The following is a 15947-nucleotide window of genomic DNA, read 5'->3' as shown; positions in this document are numbered from 1 at the left end:
AATGAAAGGTAGAAAAAATAAAGTTAAATGATGGAAGAGTGGAGTGCTGGGCTGTGTAACAGATACAATAAGGTTGAAAACAACTTCTCATGTGTGTGTCAGCTACTCCTCACTTTATAAATCAACTGGTTTTCTTTACCCATTCCAATACTTGCACTGAGTCAAATATTTTCATAATTAATCCTGCAGTGTAACACATTACAAATTTTCATACATTCCTGTAGAGAATGGAGGGAGTAAAGGCAGGACTATCAACTCTACCCACTTCAAGTCGGATGAAGATGATGACGTTATCATGAACTTGGGTGACTTCCTGCCCGAGAAGAGTGAGCAATGGATGGCAGCCAGCACACTGCAGCACCCTGACGCCAGGTGTCGCAAACGGCCAATGTCCATGTCTCAACACAGCGCTAAAAAGGCGTCCAAGAAGAAGAGGCAGCCTACTGTCTCAACTACAGGAGGCAGAAGACGCGCCTGATGACAGTGTGGCAGACGCCACCTGGACGAACGTCACGTCTGACGGGCAGCCAGGCCCAGGGTGACGCCTTCCCCGCCTCCCACATCAACTGCAAACCGCTTCGGCACCCTTGCAGAAGATGAGATGCTAGAGCAGTCAACGTCCTCTCAGACGGCGCCCACGACCGCTGCAGAAGATGGCTGCTCTGATGACGAAGGAGAGAGTGCCCCACCACCAGGCGGTCTCATCGATGGCCGCCACCGATTGTCTTTGAGGTGGCCAAAGATAATAAGGGCTTCCTGCAGCTCGTCAGGCAGTGGACAACTGCTGACTTCACCCTACGAGCTGCCTCAGGAAACCTCGTATGGCTGCAGGTGTCCAACACGTAGGATTACATCAAGGTGACGACGGAGCTGTAGAACCAGGGCCTGCATTGGTACACGCACGCCGCCGTCCCCGAGAGGCGTAGTCGTCAAGGGCTTCCTCATGGCGGCTGAGCCTGACCTGCTGAAAGAAGAGTTGGCGGAACTCTACTTCCACGTCAGAAACGTGACGCGGGTCAAGTCCCACGTCAGTCACAAAGAGTCGCCTTCCCTGCTGGTGATTGCCACCGATACACCAGAGAACGTGCGGCTCTACGAGCTGAAAAAGGTGGCCAACACAATGGTCATCGCAGGGAGTCTTAAGCAGAAGAGAGGACTGGTCCAGTGCTTCCGCTGCCAGGGAATGGGACACGTGGCTCACTACTGTTCTTTTCCCGAGGCATGTGTGAAGTGCGCTGGCACTCACGCAAGTAGATTCTGTCCACTTCCAAGGACGCACACATCAAAGTGTGCGAACTGCCGCGGCCTGCATGCGGCGAGCTATCGCGGCTGTGAAGTATTAAAAACCGCGGTTGCTACCCAGTGCGAGCAGAAAGCACAGAAGTCTGCCAGTCGCTCCCTCAGCCGTTCCCGCCCAGGCGCAAAACCGGTGAGGTGGCAGGCAACAGCGAGGTCGACGATGGCAGCTGCAGGTGCCAATGATGCCCCCACCACTGTGGGGAACAGAAGAAGGTGCATCCACGCCGGCAAATGTGCTTGCGAGGGCACACCCGAGGACGAGCGCGTGGACCCCCCTCAAGGAGAAAATGCACAAAGAAGACATCACAACAACGGGTGAAGGCAGGAGTGGCAACACACCAGCCACCACCCGTCACTCTGCTGCGCCAAGGCAAGGCGCTGCAACTGCAGCACAAGAAGAAACCCTGGTTGCAGTCGTCACTGCACTGTCTGTGGCGATCAACAAGGTCGCACACCTTGCCGACATGCTACAGCGTGTTGCAGAGGCAAAGATGACGGCCACATCAGCAGCTGCCAAACAGCCGCCACAGTGAGGCGCACCGTCCGTGCCGGGAGAAGTACAGTCGGCCTGCCCTGGGCCAGCACAGTTGCCCGCACACGCGGGCAACAGAGAAGGGCAACAAGACGACACAAAAGAAAAAAGAAGAATCAACCACCACATCAAAAATGAAGACTTGGAGGCGATGCAGGGGGATCCTGCAAGAACTCCGCACATTAAGGGAAGGAGGGGGTCCCTGATGAAGATGCTCTAGAGCGCACGCGCTACAGAAAAAAATACTATTAGAAAACACGCTTTGCCTGGAAAAGCTAAATGTACTTCTGTGGATGCCCGATTTAGGAAATAGAACCCACTAATTTTACCTGATCTTTAAAATATGATAAAATAATGAGAGCAACTAATCTTTGCACCCACAGAACAGGGAAAGACAGTTTCAAAGCATAAATCTTTTTCAGGTGTTTCAAACAAGCTGAAGATTTATAAAACCGTATGTGCCAATGCACACTACAATAACTAATGCTGAAATGTGTTCTACCTTCTCCGAAGTCCCTCTGGGAAGATGTGCTTTCACAAAAAACATTAGGTGAGAATTATTGGCACAATTACGGAATTATGCAGTATTTCAGAGTAAACACAATTTTTAAGACTTATGTGCAAAATACTAAAACTACTGGAAATAGCGCAGACAAAAAACAGGAAACCGTTCTGTGAACCACATACTGTGAAGAGCAAATTCTAGTACAACTGACACACACTACAGTTATATTCTACAAGCACTGTGTTTTCACAAAATGAAGGAGAATGAGCAGCATATGGACTACATTATACTAAGGGGTCATTTATGTACTAAACTAGATGATGTGCACATATACAACAACAAAATACTTTGCTAAACTCACCACCCAATAGCTTTTGCAGCTGTATTAATCTTAATTTATGGAACACATATTTAGGCCCTACCCAAGATAGCCTTCCCTGTCTGTCAGTTGCTCCCCAATCAATTAGCACAGGAAGACCAGAACGGATTCTACCCAGGTTCCTTAAGCCAAATAAAGAGCTACTTCAGTGCTTAAAGAACACCACCTGGTTGTAGCAGAAAAGGCTATGTAAAATTTAGCTATAATTAGCTTTCAGCTGCTCAACAACTAACAGCAGATCTGGCCTGATTATATTGCTAAACTTCCTTTACTTCATGTTTAAAAAAACCACCGTGAATAATAAGAGTGTTTCCTGCAACATATCCCAATAAAATAAGCTGTGGAAGGTGAGAGTCAGAAAAATGAAAAACATCTTTCCTAGGGATCATATACATCCAATAATTATGGGCAATAAAAAATTGACAAAACAATGATTACACTAGCTGTAAGATTGATGTAGCAAAAATACTTCCTCTGGAGAGAGAACAAACTAACGGAAAATATGAAAGATTGGATGAATACTCCAAATTTTACATTGTCACTGTAAGCCTATCTGTTTTAATAGTTCAGAGGCATTATTTACTTTGGAATTGATATAACAAACTCATAGCTCAGCAATAAAGTACTGACAGGATTTAATTACAAATTTTGCCATCCAAAACTGGGTGACAATAAGCAAGCCAACTAAATAATTACTGTAAGCATCAGTTACTCAACACCGATAGTAGTTCACCTCATGTCAACAACAATGAATTATTAATGTTTGTTACGTGGAACACACACTGCTACAGAAAAAAATCATCATTTTCCAACTTGTTCACACAGTTGGTATGGTGACACTTTATCCATTAGTGTAAACCTAATTGGTAATATTACCTTGAAGCAGAGGATGTGATACAAGATCCTTCTTGAGAGAAGATCTAGCGGTAACTCTTATACCCTCCGTTATTGATGCTGACGGAGAAGACAGACCTTTCCCGCTATTATTTACATTTGCTGCCTTACTTCCAACTTCACTGCAAAGTCTATCAAACTCAATTTTTGCTTGATTTTTTAGTCGTTTCAAGTAATTCAATACACTATAACTAAGTGAATTGTCTAGTGTATCTGGAATCAGAGTCTGTACAAGATTGCCTGGTACATTCATCCGAGTTAACGCTCTTCTTAATGGCTAAAGAAAAAAGTAAATTCATTAGAACCATAAGAACATTGAACAAAAAAGACACAATCAATCGACCAACCCTCATAAAAAGCGTACATATTTTCCTCTGCAATGGGTAACATAATTACAAAAGAAGTAAGACTATAAAAACAAAGACAGAAACTGATACAGTACTCCACTACAATGGCAACAACAACAAAAACCAACTCTGTTACTTACACCAGCATAGTACGAAGGCATTGTGCGCATGTAGCTTTGGAATTGTATGCGCCATTCATTTGTTGGTTTCATTCGATGTACTTTAATTAGCTCATCCAATAAAGGCAACAATACTGGGTAATTATAAGGCATGACAAACAGGTTCACACATGTAAGATGTGTACTTGCTTTCAGGTACCCAAATGGATGACCAACTTCTGAATTTTTGTAGCTGTTTGCTACGAACACCTAGCAAAAAATTTACAAGATAAATTAACAAACACAATATAAAATGCAGGCTAGAAAATAAATGAATAATTTGTAGAATCAAGTAATATGTTAATATCTAATAACAATGATGTTGGTAAAGATAAGACTGCTACTTACTGCAAAGAAGACATCAAGTTGGAGACAGGTACAACTGAAAGACACACACACACAGCTTTCAACCACTGCCTTTATCACCATTCATACACAAAAGCAAGCAAGCGCACTTCAAGTACACATGACCAACAACTCCGGCAGCTCAGGCCAGATTGCACCAAATAAAATTTTAGTATCTGGCAATCTCTTCCGAAATTATTCATGTAGGACATATGGAAATGAACATGTGTGAGCAAGATTAATATAAAAATGAAATAGACTCTTTCATAATGTGGTGCACATAGAAGATTATATGGGTAGATTGTGTGGCTTATGAAGTGGTACTCTATCAATTGGAGTGGGGGTGGGGGGGAGGTGGGGGTGGGGGGGAGACAGCTTTGTCACCCAGTTTGCTGAAAGACTGGATTTTGATAGCAAACATCCTGAGACATCAAAGAGTAGTTAATTTGATAACTGATGAAAGCATGGGAATATTAATTTTAATTTATACTGTGAATCCTTTTTCAAACATTGAATATTTCTGTTACTCCACATGTTAACATAACACCATTCAGGAGACTTTTTGAATTTTTTTTAACTAAAGAAAAATATTTCTCAACTGATTGTATGTCGTGTACCATCCACCCTAATGTCATGTGGCGCAATATAGAGCTGCCCACTAAACAATGAAAGACAAGATTGCAAATGTGAAATGTCTGGAAAAAATGCAATTAATATAGAAGTCAGCAACTCCAGCTGATTAAACAAAATGTATAAAAACTACTTGTCCAAAGTGCATGGAATCTAAATTAAGGATGTGGTTGCCTCCACAGTCAGAATGAAATATGACTTACAAACTGTATGTTCTTTCCGTCTTTAATAGAATTTCCTATTCAAGATGCAGTAGCTGTTGTTTTATGTTAATAGGGCTAAAGTCTAGTTCAGGCCAGCAGCAGTAATGGGCGTGTTTCTCTACTTCTCATAGGTTGACAATGCGCCAGCTTTGCGGAGACAGCTGACTGATACTTTCACATAACCATGAAAGGCGAGAAATGAGGCAATGAATTTCATGAGCTGATATAGAAATCATTCACATCTTCACAAATACTTTATGTTTTTCTTAATGTGCCACAAATTACTTTAGTGCGGTTAGGTTAGGACCCAATGGCACAGCTTCAATTCCTGTGAGTGAAATAACAAGAAATTAAATTTGTAATGTTTATTGTCACAAATATTTGACTTTTTCTGAGGAAGTTATGAATTACAAGGGTGCGGTTGTGCTTGGTTACACTGGAATGTGGTAATTTGGTTGAGCATTGGTGAGTACAACGAATGTGAAAGTTTAAACACCTGGTTTTAGTCACAGACTCATGTGAAGCTTAGCCCGAAATTACGTTAGACTTAAATATGGCAGTTTTAGTCCAAAAATTAAATAATAATAATAATTATTATTATTGTTATTATTATTTTTTATTTGTACATTATTCCAACTGTATGGTAAAACAATAAAGCATAAAATAGAAGCACAAATAACATAGTTAGGGGAGCAAAATGGGTTTCGAGCAGAATGCTCATGTGCAAATTGCACTATCACCCCAATACCTCACTACAAAGAAGCTGGAAAGGGGAAAAATAGTTCACTAAACTTTTTTGATATGCAGAAGGCACATAACACAGCCCCAATATTAAATTGTGGATAGCGATGCAAAATTTGTGTGTTTTTAGTTAAGGACATCCAGGCAATAAGAAACTTATATGATGACGGCAACAGTGTGGTTAAAGTAGGTAACAACACTTCAAGAATTCTCCATAAATAAGGGTAGAAGACAAGGGTGCTCACTATGACAGACTTTTTTTGCAAGATTGGAAGTGTAAATGTCCTGGAATGGGAATCCCTATAGGACAAGAACTTTTTACCTTTACTCTCTGCCAATGACCAGACATGATAGGAAGCAAAGAGGATTCCTGTAACACGTGCAAGAAATTGCACTAAGAATATGAAAATGGGGCCTGAAAAACACAAAAGATAGAATACGTGGTAGTCGATGAAGATGACGAAAATGATTTGGAGGCAGGATTCTAAAAAATGCGTGTTCATTAAATTACTTGGGCATCACCTTCACAACAAATGTAAGAAGTGCAAGGCATGTCAAAAATAAAATTACATTAAGAAGAGGGATAGTTTACCAACTCTTGCTACAGAATGACAAAATTTCAAAGAGAATGAAAGTCTTACTGTACAAGTCAAATGTAAACAAACAGTATCACCACATATGGCACTGAAATGTGGGAAGCTAACCAATTTAGAGAAAAATAAAGTCATGACACTTGAGATTATATTTCCAGCTCAGAAGTTGTCCCCTCTTCAAACTGGAACACACCAGAAACAACATAATATGGGAAATTACACAAGAAAGAGATACCATTCTTGATGCAAATAGATAGCAAAATATTAATTTGATATGGCCAATGCCAATGGATGCATGACAACATATGGCCACAAAAGAATCTATTCTCTGAACCATCTGAGTGAAGGAAATGAGGAACACCACTTAGAAGATGGGAGCAGATGTTAAAGATGTAATGAATTCCAAGAGCCTTCATTTCTTCCTGTGTGAAGATTTTCGAGCGTGCGATATACTGACACGAGAATGTGACAGCAATCCTTCAAAACATGTAGTTTGTCCTCTGCTCCATCATTGGCTGGACCTAAGCAGGCTGAAACACCCTCTTTCCTTTCCATTAAACCCTGTGGCGTGCGCTGATAACATTGCTGCACAAAACACTAAGTATGCCATTGTCCCCAATCTAAACTTCGACTTGTTAACAGTGTCATTTCTATAGCTATCCTTTACTATTACGTCACTCTTGTGACTGGAACCACACAGAACAAATTAACACTGGAGGGAAAAATAGTGACTTACCTGCCAGCATATTGTTGGCTGCTTCCGAGCTAGTATGTATTGTGTCAATGGACTAGGTTCTAATTCATATTTATCAAAGGGAAGGCTTTCTATGGCCATTGGTTCTTGACTAGTGCATGTAAATTTCACATTTGGATGAGCAGATCTTGGTGGCTGCCAGAGCAAAATAAAACATATGTGAAAAACTTGTGCAACATTAAATTTATACATATTTTAACGCAAATCTGAATAAAATATGAAAGAACAAGTTTAGCTCACTTCAATTTATGTGCTTAAACATACCAGTGCTGAAGAACTAACATCAGGCCAAAATGACTCTGGTATTGGCCAAAATCCAACTGCAAATCCCTTCTGAGCAGACCGTGGAACATAAATCAGTCTCCTACAGGAATGCCAAGCAGTGCTGTTAGCAGGGGGTAGAGCAGGCATCAGGTTGTTCCCCGGCCTTATCTATGAAAATGTAAAACCCAATGGGAAACATTACACAAAAATTCATCTAACTCTCCTGGATCTCTGTTATCGGTTTATATACACTTTAAAATGATTATACACAGCTTTGGAATTTCCTCTAAGGCTGTATCACGAATGCTATTAAATAACCGCTATTATCACTAGAGATTCATGGCTCTGCTTTCATATTATTTATAATTATTTCCTATAATACAACAGAACATTTTTGTTAAGCATAAATTGTACATATAAAAATATTTCTATCTGTTAACACAGATAATTTCATTTGATCATTAGTAAAAATTAACCTCTAAATGCAATCACAAACTACACTTACTCCACTTTTGTTTGCACTTTCCTCTTCAGATAGAGATGAATATTCTCTATCCCAATCCTTTTCCATTCCATTCCTACTGTCTCCATCACCATCTAACATTATTATGTCTGACTGGTCTGATTTACCACCTAAGTTGGAGAAAAATATTTCAAGTGAACATGAATCTTTTTCAAATCACCACAAATACAGCTCATGTTTCTGACAACATGCTATAACATTCAGTATACATTTTTTTTTTCCAGTCTTGTGATGCCACTAATACACTGACCACTGTGGCATGACAGGAAGTAATTGTTTTAATGTCCCACAGACTGCTTCCAGTCACTCAACCCTTGTGGCCAGTGTATTAGTGGCTCTACCATATTATAAATGTGACTATTATATGCCAAGATGAAAGTGTATGAAAGCTGACGTAAGGAGAGAGCTGGATGGGTGTAGTATATTGCGTCACAGCCCCAAGCAGCAAAGTATTAATTTGTCACAGTTCACAGTGAATGAGCAAGCATAATCAGTGGGTGTACATCAGTTCAAAAGAAACATCTTAATGTAATTTACACCACAAGAAAAAAGTTTGTGCACACACACACACACACACACACACACACACACACACACACACACACACACACACACACACACACGTCCCACCAATTCCATAACCGCAAAAAATATGTATAAAGCTTAAAAAGAAATTATTTGAATTCATTACATTCGAAATCTCTTAGTTAACTGTAATCTTCCAACCAGCAACAATATTTCCACTTTGTCTATTATCTCACCCCCGCCTCCCCCCACTATTTTCTTTCGCAAAGCTCCCCCAAGGACACTCTCCATTCACACTCAGAATCCCACTATCTGCAACACTACCTTCCCCCTGCCCACTGTCTGTCTCTGCAGTTTAAACTACCACCTTGAACTGGAACATTTAATATCTTAGTTAATGTCACCATCCTTTGTAAAGAGAAATATCCACCCCAAGTTCCATCATACCACACCCATAGTGGCATTCTGTTAACTTCTGCTCCACTCTTACCCATCCAGTACAGGCATTTCATATCACATTTCTCACAGCTAATGTAGGGCACTAACCAGTTCTCCAGCCATGGCAACTTTTTAAGAGCATCACAGACCAACTGTTTACTTACACTTCCACATTTGCAGACAAATGCTTATTACCTTCATTTGTAACAGGCAGTGGATCAGGTCCAATCTTTTCGAAGTTGATAACGACACCACTTTGTACTTTTTGTACCAGACTGTCAATACACTGCATTAACATACGATGTGATGTTATACAGTATGAGCGTCCTGAAAACATAGCAAAAACAAATAACCTAGAAAACACAATAGTTTTTGAAGTAGATTTATACAGCAAAATTTTCATTATACTACTATAAATTTCTTCGTTATAATGTTTGCAGAAATCTATTATGAATGACAGACACATTGTCATTTTATTGCATTTATAAACAGGCATATTTTACCTATGTAAATTTGTGTTTGAGTCCTAATTATATAATTTAGAATGGGGTATCTACTTCTGGTGACTTCTGCAAGCTAATACCGAAACTACATTATATATATTTCAAAATGCAAGGGTGGTTTGATAAATCGGGTACAAAAGCAAGGGGAGGGGTGTTTAACAAACAACACATCTTCCTTCTCAACGTAAGTCTCCTTTGAGCAATATACATTTGGTACAGTCATCCTCCAGCTTTTCTAAAATTCAGCAAAATAATTGTTGACTGCAACCATCACTCCTCATTTGACGAAATTTACTTCCCAGCAAGCCAAAGTTTCAACTTGGGGAACAGGAATAATTAATTGGGGGTTAAGGAACCAATTCAAAGCTCTATTCACGCAATATTACCATTGTTATCGCTGATGTGCAGGACTGTGCATTATTCTGGTGAAAAAGTACTTTTTTGCATGCCAATCTTGGTCTTTTTTAGTCAAAGTAAATTTCAAATGCTCCAACAATGAAGCATAATAGGGTCCAGTTATGGTTTTAGCTTTTTCCAAGTAAGCTATGAGGATTATTACTTGGGAATTCCAAGAAACTGGTGCTCACCGTACCAGGTGACAAAATGGTCTTCAGTCTTCTTTTGGTCCACTATCATCAGCATTTGTCCATTGTTTTGACTGTCATTTTGACTCTGGTATGTAAAGATGAAGCCAAGTATCATCAACAGTCACAAACTGGTGCACACCAACCCTCACTGCAGACAGTGTAACAAATGATTGTCTGTTACCTCCTTGACCATGTATTATGGGCAACACACTCACTACTAAATCATTTGACTGGAGACTTAAGGTCTCTGCTAGAAGGTAATGAATATGGAAACTGCTTATGTTGATCTCATGCTCTGACAGACAATAGTACCAGAAGTACTCAGGATTGAACTGAGACTGTTGTGAGTATAGCTCTGCAAAACTGTCAAAGTTTAGCACTGCTGACGTGTTTTGGCAAATTCTTCACAACCTTGTGCGTTAGCTGCAGTTTAGGTTTAGGTTTATGAGAGGCCCTTCTGCAATTTCATAGTTCCTAGAAGATATGTATTCCAATGTGGATGAAAGACTATTGGCATAGTGGACTGAGGGAACTATGGCAATGACTTTAGGCCTTGGGGTATGCCCAACTTCTTCCACATTCACCTTGCTTAAAGATAAGCCTTGCCCATTCAGAAGTCACTACAGAACAAATGATTTGAAAGTTATGAACAAAATCATAGACTGGAGTAATAAGCAAGAATTGCCACTTTGTCTGAAATGCCTCTCAACAAAACTGAGAGTTCCTGAAAAATGAGGCATTAATTGAACCTGTGTTAGAATACAAACAGTATACACTTCTGTGTGCTAACTTCCATTACACTTAACCAGAATAGTGACAAATTCATAACTAAAGGAGTGATCTCACAAGATTCTATACCACCAAAACTCTTCTCAGTGATGATCAAGGAAGTTTTCAGCTCCTTTAACTACAAAAATAATGAAGACATTTACGTTAATAATAAACCATGTTCATTTTGCTAATGATTCAAGAAAGTGGCAAGTTTGGACTGTGCAAAGGTAGGGAATTTGTACGGGCACTGATAACCGCACAGTTGAGCACCCCACAAACCACACAGCATAATCATCATTTTGCTAATGACATTGTGAAGTTTACCTCCAGTCCAAATAGACTGGAACAACAATGGAGTAATTCTGTATAGTATGAACAATATAGCAAAAAGAATTCTCAAAGACAGTGAAGATGGGCAGTCACAAAAAGAGAAACAGAAAGATGGAAAAGCCTGATTACTGAATAGGTTTTCAGCTCAAGCTTTCATTGCATTTAAAATTTTAAGCTTATACTCAATGTGTATTACCAAGTTGATCTTAGGCAGTGACAGGCAAAAATTACTATGAAACTATTTTGAAATTGTGTGCCAAAGGAGAATAAAGACCAGAAAAAATGTTCCTATCAGAGCACAAAATATGTTAATATGTTCCTGTTTATTTAGAAGACTGACTGAAAAGTGGGGTACCAGATATCTCGTTACATTTTCCTCAGCACCTTCAAAAAATTCCCAAACATTTTGGCATGTGAATATATTGACACTTTTTTTTAACATGCAACTCACGTCACACTCCCACAAGCTCCCCAATTGCAACTCACACACTAGTCCATCACTCTAAGTCACTCATATCCATCCACTCCCAGTTTTTCTTTCTCGCCCATTCAGTCCGATTCATTGTCATTATCTCTTTGTGTCCCTGTCTGTCACAGTCATAGTCTCCTCCTCCTATCACTGTCTCCCTTTTGCTCTCTCTTACTGCTACTATCTCATTTCTTCCCACTGCTTCTCTCTTCTCACTGTCACTATCTCTCTCTTCCTCATTGTTATCATCATATACTCTGTCTCTCATCACTGCCTCTCACCCACTTTCACTTTCTCTTAATTTTACCCTCCCCCCCCCATTGTGTCCACAATTTTTCCTAGCACTATAATGTCATTTTCAATTATGTTCCTCTGCCACTGTGTGCCTCTCTTTCTCTCATAATGCCACTGCCTCCTTCGTTCTTTCTGCGACAACCACTGTCTGCTATATTCCAGTATATATTACTTCTTTGTCTTTTACCCACTGCCACTGGCTCCTCCTCTCACAGCACAAAAAAGTGTGAGTATATTTGCATTCCCAAATTTTTAAAAAGTTTCTAAAGGTGCTGAAGAAGGTAAAGTGAGGCAGCTGGTACCACACTTTTAAGTCAGAGACTTTTAAATAAACATGAAAATTCACATTTTTTGTTCTCCAATAGGGGCATTTTTCTGCTGGTTCCCTCCTTTTCCACGTGGCAGCAGAGCATGTAACTCATAAGAAAACAAATGTACTGGTCAGTAAACCTGAGATAGTTTACTTATGTGGAATGGAAATAATGTAAAACCAATATTATACCTCAGACATAATTTCACATGCAAAAGAATTATGCTTGTGCTTTAGTACAACAACATGGGGTTCCCAGATGATAACAGGCACACTTTACAGCATATTTCTCTGTGATATGTCACTTTATAAACTACATTTGTGCCTCACATCAGTGGATAAACATGAACCCCTGTAATCTTAGAAACGGATAAATAATGAAGAAAATTTTAAAGGTTGTTCAAGCGTAGGATCTCAGGAATACGTCACAAAAATTACAGCTACTTGCAGTGTATTGCTGTCTTAGAATCTGCGGCCGGATATTTTTTTTCTTTTTTTTTAAACTAAATGGTTTTGGGGTGTTTCTCAATACCAGACAAAGTTTTTGAAACCCTGGGGGATAGCTCAGAAAATATACTGGTCAAATTGGAGCAACTTGTGTAGTTACTTATTACTTAGATTTTGCCTCATCGCGGATTTTTCATGCGATAGGGTTGCTTTGACCCTCCATATCTTAGAAATGGAGAAATACATCAATTAAATTTTCAAGGTTGTTTAAGATCAGGATCTTACGAATACATAGTAAAAATTTTGCCCATTTGGTGTGCATAGCTGTCTTTTTAAATCACAACAAATAAAGAAAGAACCAACTGATTTGCTCCATATGCCTAAACAGGAGGAATTGTGTACGTAATATTCATACTTTGACCTTGTACTGCACGATAGTAACACACAGACGATCCTTCTGTCGGGTATACAAATGGTTCCTAGCCCTAGAGCTAACCCAAACATCTGATCGTACCTCATTATCACCAACAAAACCCGAGGTATGAACGCGGGAAAACCCCATTTTTATTTGCAGCATCTTTGAACATTTTAAGTATTCATGCTGTCGCAAGCATACCAATATATTAAAATTGGTGATAGCTAGGAAAGAGAGAAAAATGAATAGACGAAGGAAGAGGTAATCATGACCATAAAGAGAATGAAATGGAGATTGGTCACACATGTAGCCAGATGAATTATTGGCAGATGAATCAAAGGGTTCTTAGCTGGATTCCCAGAGATAAATTAAGGGAGAGATACCGTGTCCTAATGGAAAGTGGATGGATGGCATTAGAAAGCATGCAGTAACAGCTTGGATGTGCGTAGGTGAAGATCTTCATGAATGGAACCATCAGAAGGAATGAGTATATACCGAAATGGATACTGAATGGCTGGTCATGGTATACACTGAGGTGACAAAGGTCATGGGATGGCAATATGCACATTTACAGAAGGCATTAGTATTGCACACAAAAGGTATTAAAGGGCACTGATTTGGCGGAGCTATCATTTGTACTACATGAAAAGGTCTCCAACGACATTCTGGCTGCACAACAAGAATTAATAGACTTTTAATGCAGAATCGTAGTTCGTTGGACCTAGCCACGTGAGATCCCATTTCAGAAATCGTTAAAGAATTAAATATTCTGAGATTCACAGTGTCTAAGTGTGCTGAGAATACCAAATTTCAGGCATTACCTCTCACCATGGACAATGCAGTGACCAGTGGCCTTCACTTAATGACGGAACACTGGTGTTTACCTAGAGTTGTTAGTGCTTACAGACAAGCAGCACTGTGTGAAACAGCTGTGGGGCGTATGACAAACGTAGCTGTTAGGACAACAAAACAAAATTTGGCATTTATGAGCTATGGCAGCAGATGACCGACATGAGTGCCTTTCCTAACAGAATGATATTGCCTGCAGTGCCTCTCCTGGATTTGTGACCACATCCGTAGGACCCTAGATGACTGGAAAATTGTGGCCTCGTCAGATGAGTCCTGATTTTAGTTGGTAAGAGCTGATGGTAGGGTTTAAGTGTGGTGTAGACCCCATGAAACCATGGACTATTTGTTGACAAGGCACTGAAAGCTGGCGGTGGCTCCATAATGGTGTGGACTTGGTGCTCTGCTCCAACTGAACCAATCACTAATGGGAAATGGTTATGGTCACCTATATGGAAACTATTTAGAGTCATCCATGGACTTCTATGTCCCAAACAATGATGGAATTTTTATGGATGACAATGTAGCATGTCACAGGCGACACTTTTTCATGATCGGTTTGAAGAACATTCTGGACAATTCGAACGAATGATTTGGCAAACCGTCATCCGATATGAATCCCATCGAACACTTATGAAACATAATCGGAGGTCAGTTAGTACAAAAAATCCTGCACCTGCAACTCTTGCAGTTATGAAGGGCTATAGAGGCAGCAGGGCTCATTATTCAACAGGGGAATAGCAAAGACTTACCGTGTCCATCCCCCGATGAGCTGCTGCACTACACTGGGTAAAAGGAGTTCCAACATGATATTTGGAGGAATCCTGTAACTTTTGACACCTCAGTGTATAGGTACAGGATTGCTTTGATACTATTTATGTAAAACAAGCTTCTAAAAACTGTATGGTACTTATTTGATCTCTTATTAAAGTGATATTTATTTTTGCGTCAGTAGCAGAAGTCAGTGCTTCATACGTTAGTCTACTGTATTATGATTTATATTAATAAAACAGATGACTGTCTAACATACACAGTGATCTGAATACATGTATAGTTACTACATTTAATGTTGGTTCTATTAATTTTTTTACTACTCCAGAAAAAATTCATATACAAGATTTGGCATGAGGTTAAAGACATTATTAACATGTAGCTTCTCAATACAAGGTGTACAACTTTGCTTCTGCCGTTTGGCGATAGTTGGCGACAACGGTAAGCAGTGGTCGAAAGAGATTGCAGACGTCAGGTAATTAGCTTGGACCTCAGTCAACATAACCTCATTAAAACATTAGTTGATTTGTACCTGCATCATAAAGTTGTTCTTGATTGAAAATGTCAGTTTACGAGCCCAATTCTTGTCTGTTGTGGGAGTAGTTACCATTTTGTTTCAATATAAAGAAAACAGTGGCAGAGTCTCATCACACGCTCTCAAGTACGTATGGTAAGGACGCTATTAGTGAAAGAACGTGTCTTGAGTGGTTTCAACGCTTCAAGAATGGTGATTTTAATATTGTAGACCGACATAGTGGTGGAAGAGAGAATGTTTTCAAAGATGCAGAATTGGAAACATCGCAGAGTGGAGACTCGCATCAAGCTCAAGAAGAGTTGGAACGATTAGTGGGAGTGACACAGCAAGCCATTTCAAAATGTTTAAGGCTATGGACATGATTCAGAAGGAACGAACTTGGGTCCCGTATGAGCTGAAATGAAGAGACGTTCAACGGCGTTTGTGTGTTTGTGAACAGTTGCTTCAGAGGCAAAAACGGAAACGATTTCTGCATCACATTGTGACCAGGGATGAAAAAAATGGGTTCATTACTATAACTCCCAACGCAAAAAATCATG

General features: G+C 39.9%; 1 protein-coding gene across 1 annotated transcript in view; it reads right to left on the bottom strand.

Moving 5' to 3' along the window:
* Positions 1-15947, bottom strand: part of LOC126273091 (integrator complex subunit 6-like) — a 30394-nt gene that overhangs the window by 8895 nt on the left and 5552 nt on the right. Inside the window, exons 5-10 of the mRNA XM_049976519.1 lie at positions 9326-9457; positions 8150-8277; positions 7645-7812; positions 7363-7515; positions 4097-4324; positions 3592-3886 (exon numbers count right to left, since the gene is read on the bottom strand). Coding sequence (XP_049832476.1) covers positions 3592-3886; positions 4097-4324; positions 7363-7515; positions 7645-7812; positions 8150-8277; positions 9326-9457 — 1104 coding nt within the window. The remainder of the gene's footprint in view (positions 1-3591; positions 3887-4096; positions 4325-7362; positions 7516-7644; positions 7813-8149; positions 8278-9325; positions 9458-15947) is intronic.

The sequence above is a fragment of the Schistocerca gregaria genome, chromosome 1, assembly GCF_023897955.1.
Source record: "Schistocerca gregaria isolate iqSchGreg1 chromosome 1, iqSchGreg1.2, whole genome shotgun sequence".
Classification (NCBI taxonomy): Eukaryota; Metazoa; Arthropoda; class Insecta; order Orthoptera; family Acrididae; genus Schistocerca; species Schistocerca gregaria.
This window is presented reverse-complemented; position numbering and strand designations above follow the sequence as displayed.